We start from the raw sequence: 10,009 nt of genomic DNA on the forward strand, positions 1-10,009 counted from the left end.
GCATGTGGAGACCAGAGCGCTGGCAGGAGAGCAGCAACCACACTGACCTCTCAGGACTGCAGGGAGGAAAAGGGACTCTGTTGGGAATTAGAGCAGAGGCCATCATATCGAAATCCAGCAAAGACTCTGCCTGCGTTCTGCTTGTTCCCTCCCTAAAGACCTCTGAGGATGAATTCAAGACTGATGGACTAAGTTATTTGCTGCAGAAAATTCAGGACAGTGTGACACCCAGGCTGTGACAGAGTTGCTGATAATTGCACTTCCTTAGATTTCGTGATAGAGAGCAGAACGATATGAAAATGTACATTTGGGCCACGAAAGCAGTCTGGGTGAATCTCGAGTTGCTACCTAGGTAGCGCAGGCAGAGAATCTGCAATTATTAAAGGAATGAATGCCATTAAAGAAGAACCACAGAATTTGCACGGGGTCAATAGGAAAAGAGACTGGAAGGTGTGACTGGATCTAGTGAGAGCCCCGGGGTGTGGCACTGCAAGCTCATCAAAGAGAGAGTGATGGGATAGAGAGATTCTCCACTGCAGCTTCTGAGCAGATCCACCTAGGAAAGTGTTTTCAAAGACACGGATGCTGTGCTCCAAAGGAACCAGACTACCTATTGATCTGGTAGCAGAAAGAGATCTATTCTGGGAACTGGATCGCCCATTTCCAGGGGCCAGGAGTCCTCCATCCTGCTCTCTGTAAGTGAAAGACCCGGGTGAACTGGTGGCAAATTCAGTCTTCACCTGTCTGTTGTTGTCTTAGTTACTTTTCTGTTGTTGTGATGAGACTTTATTACCATGGCAACTTACAACAGAAAGAGTTTGTTGGAGGCTTACGTTTCAGAGGATTTAGCCCATGACAATTATTGGGAAGCATGGAAGCAGGCAGGCATGGAGGCACTGGGTCAGTGACTGAGAGCTCACGTTAAGAGGTATGTGAGATGCACACGTGTGTGCGTGAGCTTGCACACATGAATGCACACACACAGGGGGTTAAGGGACTGGGAATGGCATTGGCCCACTGCTGTGACTTGCTTCCTTCAACAAGGCTGCACTCTCTAATTCTTCCCAAACAGTTCCGCCAACTGTGGACTAAGTATTCGAACAGCTATGGCAGCCGCTCTCATTCAAACCATCACAGCTGTCCACATGGTGCTAGCTTCGGAGCATACAAAATGCAGCAGCTATGGGGTCCTGAAGGTTTTTACTAAGGTTCCAGAAAGCTGCTGAGACCAAGAAATGTATAGAAAGGTTTGAGTGATGCATGAAGCTCCTGAACGGTCATGGATGAAGGCTGCAGTAGAGCTCCTAGGATACCAGAGATGCCCAAACCATGGGATACTGCCGAGAAAAGCTATAGATCCCAATTGGAGTCAGCCCAAGAGAGGCCACGTGTGCCATGGGCTTTGGTGCCGGAGGGTTGGATCTCCCCAAGCCTGCTGGAGATGCCATCACAAGCTCTGGATTCTAGAATGGCACAATAGAGTCTTCTAAAGGGATAACATTAAATAAACCATTACATTGGAGTAAAGAAATTTTTCTTAAACAGGACACAGTAACATCATGAAAGAAATGGTGGCTGATTTTCCTTTCTTTTTGGCCATGGCCACGAGCCAAGACAGGTGCATACAAAAACCTCCAGGAGCTATGGAATATGTAGTCAATGTGATAGTATTTTTTTACAAGGGTCCTTTGCTGGCAGGAATACCCATTCTCTGGGCTGTGCAGCATTCCCCATATCCCCCAGTGGGATAACATGTGTAGGCTGATGTTGGAGCCCACAGGACTCTACAGTGAATGCACAGCTGGCAGACCAATAGGCAGATCCACAGAAGTGTATATGTACACGTCGACATGGAATAACCCGCTTTGCAGAGCTGCAGGAACACTTGTCTTTTGGAAAAGTCACTGTCATATCTGTAACAACCTTGTGAAGCCATGATTCTTCCCTTCGAAATGAGATTCATTCCCAGAACACCTCAGCAGTGTAACCTCTGCACGAGCTCCATTTCCCCACACTCTGAGGCCTTGGAGCGATGACATTCACTCATTGTTCTAGCAGTCAAATTTACATAGAGTCAGTCCCCCAGAACTACCTGCTAACAGACCACATAGAAATGTCTATAGAACATAGGCTCTGAGCAGGAAGGCAGTGTGCCACACCTTTGCTAACAAACAAATCTGGTGTCCCTAAAGCTGGTTATCACCAAAGAGATTAGATGAGAATGGGGGAATCCAGGATTCAGGGGCATTTAGTAACCTTATCTAATGGTTTGGGATGTTTGTCCCACAAGTATGAGGGCCTACAAAGTTTGATCTAAAATTTTCTTTCACAAACATGAGTGTAAGTTAGTTTATAAGGTACATTGTGCACATTTATAATAAGAAAGGAGTAAGATATAAACTTATGTCCAATATACTCCAAGGAATTATTGCTATAGTAGGCTACATGCTGATTATAAACTTGGTTCATAACTTAGAATTTGGGATTTTCTTGGCGAAAAGGGCATAGTTCTTTGTAAACAGATTGGTCAGTTGTGTCGAACTTCTTGACTCACAGTCAATGTGAGACCTAAGCCAGATCCAAAGGAGTGATGGGGTCTATACCTGTGTCCCCTCCTCCAGTGCCCCTGTCAGTGATGGGGTCTATACCTGTGTCCCCTCCTCCAGTGCCCCTGTCAGTGATGGGGTCTATACCTGTGTCCCCTCCTCCAGTGCCCCTGTCAGTGATGGGGTCTATTCCTGTGCCCCCTCCTCCTCCAGTGCCCCTGTCAGTGATGGGTTCTATTCCTGTGCCCCCTCCTCCAGTGCCCCTGTCACTTTAGCCTACTTCAATAAAACTTGTCTTATGAGGCTTTTATAAAAAAAATTGCCATTATATTTTACTCCCTTTTTTGTTTGTGGGTGTGCGTGAGTGGGTACACATACTGAAGATGTGTGGAGGTCAGAGGAGAACCTGCAGGAGGCTGCTCTCTCCCTCCACCACATGGGTCCTTCGTATCTAGCTTGTGACATCATAGGGATCACTTATATATAGTATCCTGAAAAACAAAGAGATAGCAAATGGAGTTTAGATACCAAATTGGCCTTTTAGTACCCCCCCCCCCCAGTCAGGCACCACACGAGAGAATGAGTCTTCTATCTGCTGAGCAGAACACCATTAGGAGTCCTTCTTTCCTTCCTTCCTTCCTTCCTTCCTTCCTTCCTTCCTTCCTTTCTTTCTTTCTTTCTTTCTTTCTTTCTTTCTTTCTTTTGCCAGTTAGCTTGGTTCTGTTCTAGATCCCTGGTCTGACCAGCCTCCAGGTCCTCTCTCTCCGTGTCAGGAGTGAGCTACCACGCCTGGTATGGGTCTCAAGCTGAACCAGTCACTGGTGGGCCACTTCCACAATTTTTTCTTTTCTTTTTTTTCCTTTTCTTTTCTCTTTTCTTTTCCTTTCCTTTCCTTTTTCCTTTCCTTTCCTTACTTTCTTTCTTTCTTTTTTTTTTTTTGGAGACAGGTTTCATTATGTATCTCTGACTGGCCACAAACTCACGAGATCCACCTGTCTCTGCCTTCCAAGAGCTGGGAATAAAGGTGTACATCACCACTGCTGTTCTCTATTGATGATTTGTTTACTTTTGCACCATTAAAACATTTGCTCTTGCTTACTGGCAGATGAAGACAGGATTGTCTTCAGGCGTGGAGAATGGGGAAGGGGGAGCAAGGAAAGTGCTGTGCACTGGGGCAAACCCCACTCTTGCTGAGTGCAGGCACAGACTTCCTGATACATATACAGCACAGTTAAAATGCTTGACGTGCAAAACTGACAACCTCAATTTGATCCTTGGAACCTACATAAAGGTGGAAGGAGAAGATGAATGGCACAGAGTGTGTGTAAAGGTCATGGCAAGAGCACACACAGCGTGAATATACAGCAATAATAACTTTTTAAAGCATAATTGCTTAGCTGGGTTGTGGTGGTGCACGCCTTTAATCCCAGGCATTGGGAGGCAGTGGCAGGTGTATCTCTGTGAGTTTAAGGACAGCCAGGGATATTACACAGAGAAATTCAGTTTCAAAAAAAATTAATGTGCTTATCCATGTCCTTTGGGATGGTCAGAGTTATTGAAGTTAGCTGACAGGGCTCAGGAGCAGCTGTGCTTCTGACGTGGTAGAGTAGGGCGTGGCTTTACATCTATGACCCACTCAATTCGTCCTGCAGGAGTGCTGGAATCCAGCCCCAGCAGGGCTCTGTGCCGCAGGACGGATGTGTGAAATTGGCGAAGAATGAAGGCATCTGACCAGTTGTCTTTCAAACTGATGGCCCCAGCTAGCTCAGATCGTCCCTATTTATACAAGCTCTGATACATTCAGTCATGAGCAGTTTCAAATCATTTCTCTTTGATCATTTTCCAGGAATTATCAACATGTATTCATTTTAGTTTCTCTTTTTCTTTCCCACTCCCTTGACATCACCGACCTTTACCTCATATCATTATAGGGCAACAGGCCAACGCGGATGTTTATATCTCGCCAGGCATATCTTATTCAGGCTCTGCCCTAGCCGGCAGCAAAAATGTGGTTACAAGTAAAAGAGATTTAAGCCCCTTGATTAGTGACACTTTTTTTTTTTTTTTGGTACCTGGAGGGACAGCCATGGGAACTGGCAACCGAACTCTTATATTTTTGGTTGTGAGCCTAGCCTCTAACAGCTGAGCCATCCTTACACACAAACACACACACACACACACACACACACACACACACACACACAGATATTAAAGATTTATTTATTTATTATGTATACAACATTCTGCTTCCATGTATGCCCACATGCCACAAGAGGGCACCAGGTATCATTACAGATGGTTGTGAGCCACCATGTGGTCACTGGGAATTGAACTCAGGACCTCTGAAAGAGCAGCCAGTGCTGTTAACCACTGAGCCATATCTCCAGCCCCATACTTTTATATTTTTATAATCATCTTAGTGTATTGTCACGCCCAGGATATCATTTTCATGTGTTTTCCAGTGTCTAAATATTCTGTATATCACTTTTATGTGGACTACAGTTATAATTCTAATCTTTATAAATTCTCAAAATAATAATGATTGATACCTAACTTTAACAGCTGCGACTAAATTTCTATTCTTCCAAAAATTTCTGTATGTTCTTTTCTTTTAAGGGAACTGGGAGTTTTAGATTCCTTTACTGATATTTTGATATTGAAAAAATATCTAAGTGTTCATGTCCTGGCGCCAGAGAGATGTCTGCCCTTTCATGTCCTTTATCTTTTCCTTATATGTGCCTATAAGTTTTAAATGTCATATTTTAAAAAACCATTTTCCTAGTTCTTAGGTTCCATGGAGGATGTTTCTCTCTTTGGAACTGAGTAAGCAATGATTGTATTAACCTCAGCGAGTTCCTTCTGCTCACCCAGGGTGGCTGCAAAGGCATCCAGGGGCAACTGGAGAAACCGGTTTCTGTAACAGATCAGAGAAATTTAATTTTTCTGCAGAGGTTTTTGTTCCCAGTAAACTCAGGCAGAAACACAACTAACAAAGCAAAACTAAGAGTCACCGTCAGAGTAAACAGTGAAAGTTAGAGAGGCCTGAAGCTCATGAGCTCCCTAGTATCCCGCAGGGGTTTGCAGTATTATTTTCTAGATCTTACCAAGGAGATGGGACTCTCCAAAGGGCCTTGCCATCTAAGGAGCTCCGTTTGCAACACATTTATGGGGTGACAGCATGGCCCCCGCACAGGAGCATCTCTGAGAAACGCACAACATGGACTTTCTCAGCTGCACAGTGTGGGTATCAGACCTCATGCCTTAGGAGAGACTCCCAAACAAATAACACAACCGAGACAAATACCTCGTCACAGAAAGCCAGGTGTGGTTATAAACCGTTTATTTCCCTGGGTTGTAACATTCACCATATATTGCATACTTAAAACTGTTACTGCTGACCATACAGACAAACATTGCTTTTTGTCACAGTTATGGTAGAAGGGCAGTAAATCTGAGATTAGAGAGTAAAGTGTCACCGATAGACCCAGGAGGTTCCAGGGTGTCTACGGAAACCATTGAGTGTGAAAGTAGATCTCCCCAAAATGATTCCACCCTTCCTTCTACCATAGATCTTAGAGAATCAGCCAAGTTCCTGTCTCGTGGCCTCCCTTCAACTGCAGGACCCAAAAACTGCAGGCAGGAAATAGCTACAGCTCAACAAGAGGAAGCAGCAGGACCAGGAGTCCAGGTAGCACCACAAGCAGCAGGAAGGCACAGCCGTCTCTGGCTCCTGTAGATAGGAGGACAAAGAAAGGTTTCCATGTGGGATATCTCAAGACACGGGTATCTCCCCTAAACAGTCAGGACTTTACATCCAGCTCGAAACCCAGGAGAGTAGGCTCTAGGGGGGGCATTATGTCAGGGTAGGCTCTTCTGGCTTCCTGGGGAAGTGAGCAGGCAGATGGATTCCACCTCTTCCAGGGTCCTGTGCTCTAAGACACTGACTGGGGAGAAAAAGATCTTTCCTATTCAGAGAGCTTTTCCTTCTTCAGCCAAGAAGAGGTTTCTGAGTCTGAACTGAGAGGCTAGTGTTACAGCAGTCTGTATTCCTTTTATGCCAGCAGGTGTGAACTAGAACCCACCTATGGCTCTCAGCGCGCCTGGACTGGACAGTGGACAGCAACCATTTCTCCCAGATGGACAGAATCTTTCTAGCTGATATGTGTACCTGGGTAGCGGTCATGCTGTCCTCGGCCCTGATCCAAATTCAGAATTTCTCTGTGCAAATGCGTAATGTCCCTGTGATCACTTCCTGTGTCTCCACTTCCAGCTCCAATGACTTCCATGTTTCCAGCCTTCCGAGTATCCCTGCTAGTTATAGCTGTGTGCAGCGAACTCCTTGACCAGCGAGAAAGAACGACCACGACACGAGGATTCTTCTCAGATCACGCTTTACTGGAGTGCACTTGGTTGAGAGATAACATGAAGCGAAGGGGCCCGAGAGCACTAAGGCAGCTGCTTATATATGGAATTGGCACATGGGTTGCCCTGTGATTGGTTGCCACCATCAGCTGACACCAGACTGCATCGAGATAGGCCCAGGGACCCCCATTCACCGCGCATGCGGGAAGTGGGGGACAGGCAGCTCTCAAAGGCATCGCCAAATATGGAGTATAACCGGCAAGACAGGATGTGGTGCCATCTTGCAATGGCGGTCCTGTCTGGCTCCCTGCAGTTGTGATTGCCCGGCATACAGCAGGCTAACTGCAACTCATTTCAGGTTGCTCCCTGGCCTCTCAGCCAAACTTAACTTCCTAGGACAGCATTTAATGGAGCCTGGATATGCATATGCCAGCCACTGCAGCGGCTGAGTGGTGGGCAGTGGAGACAAGGTCTCCAGGATGGGTTTGGCTCAAATGTCTGAGATGTGTTCATGGTTCTTCATGTTTAAAAATAAAAAGAATTTCTGGGATGATATCTACATGCTAATTAATATATCCTGAATGCTTTTCTTTAATTCTCAAATTAATAGTCCTAGAATATTTGTCAATGGGTCTTTATCATTCAAATAGGGAAACTGAGGCACATATATCTGGTAACTTTCAAAGAGTCACAGTCTAACGATGTTTGAAAAAGATTATGATGGAGTCTGATCCCAAACCCATGACAGAGAGCAGGGTACAGCAATATTCTCTGGAAGTATTAAGGAAGGATTACTAGGATAGTGATACTTGAACTGTGTCTTGAAAGGTAATCACCAAACTAAAACTGATGGTGTCTTTGTGATGGAGGAAGGTCATTGGTTAAAAAAAAAAAAAAAGAAACTACTTGGCTGGCCCTCATAGGTTAAAACATAGGTGGGAGGAGTAAACAGAACAGAATGCTGGGAGGAAGAGGCAGTGAGCTCAGACTCGACAGCTCTGCTCTGGAGCAGAGACGACATGCTCCCATCTCCAGGGAGGACGCGAGAGCTCTGCTCTCTGAGGCACGCGATGAAGCTCCGACCCAGGATGGACATAGGCTAGAATCTCCCTGGTAAGCCACCTCGTGGGCTACACTAGAAATGGGCTAGTCCAGGTGCGAGAGTTAGCCGAGAAGAGGCTAGATAGAAATGGGCCAAGCAGTGTTTAAAAGAATACAGTGTCTGTGTAATCATTTCAGGTAAAGATAGCCGTGCGGGTGGCCGGGTGCTGGGGACGTAGCCCCGCCGCTCCTATTACTATATCTTTGGTTGCAGAGATTGAGATGTGCTCAAGGGATGAAGAGAGAACCCAGGCCACAAGGAAGGATGGGTATCCATCCACAGAGACGCCCAACCACGGGGGAGCTTTGTCTTGAAAGGATGGACGAATACCCACTGAAGCACTGCTCACTCCTCACAGGGCTGTTCATGGTAATAGCTTTGTCCTGCAGTCCCTCACTGTGTTCACATTTTGATACACCGTCACCGAGGTCTGTGCCCCTTTGTCCTGCAGTCCCTCACTGTGTCAACATTTTGATACACTGTCACCGAGGTCTGTGCCCCTTGGCTTTACCAATTTCATCCTTGTAGGCACTCTCACCGTGAGCATGGTCTGCCAGTGTCTTCTGGTAGGGAATACTCTGACTTCCATTTCATGATGGCCTCCACCAGCTCCACCTCTAACACAGACACAGACTCACCTGAGCTGTTTAAATGACGGCTATAGAAGCAATTGAAGTTGCTCTTCTCTCTTCGCGGGGAGTCCAGGAAAATCTCCTTTCCACTTTGTGTTACATTGACTTTGTGATATACTTCATAAGCTGGAATCAACACCTCCTCTTCACTAGGATAGTAAAAAAATGCTTTTATATACACCCCAAGCAGGTTCTGATGGTGTACAGCGTCCCAGTAGCACCACCAAAGACTTTAAGAGCCACTTCCTTATTCAAAGTCGAGGAAACGAACTGTCCAAATCGCACAGAGCCTTTCCCACTGTAATGAAACCTGTCCTTGGTGCCTCGATAAACGGAGTAGCAGTTCTGGTTACTCAGAAGCTGGAGGGCTCTTGTTAAGTAGTAATGGAAGGCCCTGTAATGGAAGTTACTGGGGTTTTTCTTGAATTCTCTAACAGCATCATTAAAATCTTTGTGGATGTTCCCAGTGTAGGTCATTAAAGCCGTTCCATGGAAATTAAGGAAACCTTTGGGATAGCTCATTCTGTTTTTTATCATCTACCATTTTTGCCTTGCCATTTCCCACTCCAGTTTTAACTGTCTATTCATGTTGAAGTCTTTCTGTAAGAGCTCGGGTGATTTTTTCCTCCATTTCTTCGACACAGCCTCATACTGGTCATCAAATGCATCGGGGGCCATGTCCAGGTTGGGAGGCTCAGTCATGACTGTCACCTGAAGGAAGAAGTAGGGTTCTTTGTTATTGGATAAGTTTGCTAAGTTATCAGCATGTGTCAAGTGCTGTCTGGAGCCTACATAATGAGACGTCACATATGCCGACCTCATATACGGCACATGCCTGGGCACAATCTCATTACGTTATGAGTGCTACAGAAAGGCAAACTTAAGGTCTCTGATCATTTTGTGTTTATGGATACTATAATTTTTTTCCTTTATTCAATTAACTTTTTAGTCAGTACACAAAATAACAGGCCTTGCAATGACATTTTCATTATATGTCTAGCATTATATACTGCTCATATTCACCACACACAACAGTCTTACTGGTACTATCCTTAAATTACTTTCTCAACATTCATGCTCCCTGATACCCTCTAGCCACAGATCACTCAGATGGGCAGGGGAAAGCAAGGTCAACAGCATGTGGTCACCTGCTGGGCTAACAACAAAGTCAGGAGAAACAGTTGATGTGAATTTTTGAGTCCAGAAAGAGATTTCATCTTCAACTTCAAGAACATCTGCAAACAAATACAAGAAAATGAAAGTAAGCCGGGAGGTGGTGGCGCACGCCTTTAATCCCAGCACTCGAGAGGCAGAGGCAGGTGGATCTCTGTGAGTTCGAGACCAGCCTGGTCTACAAGAGCTAGTTC

The 10,009-nt window shown here is 45.5% G+C and overlaps 1 protein-coding gene across 1 annotated transcript; it reads right to left on the bottom strand.

Annotated features, from left to right (window-relative positions):
* Nucleotides 1-6,193: 6,193 nt before the first annotated feature.
* On the bottom strand, nt 6,194-9,464 carry LOC101986336 (T-cell ecto-ADP-ribosyltransferase 2-like). The gene is given in 3 exon segments (XM_005368861.1): nt 6,194-6,276; nt 8,649-8,828; nt 8,831-9,464. Coding segments are annotated over 3 exon segments (897 nt in total).
* Between the last annotated feature and the right edge of the window lie 545 nt (nt 9,465-10,009).

The sequence above is a fragment of the Microtus ochrogaster genome, unplaced genomic scaffold, assembly GCF_000317375.1.
Source record: "Microtus ochrogaster isolate Prairie Vole_2 unplaced genomic scaffold, MicOch1.0 UNK41, whole genome shotgun sequence".
NCBI lineage: Eukaryota > Metazoa > Chordata > Mammalia > Rodentia > Cricetidae > Microtus > Microtus ochrogaster.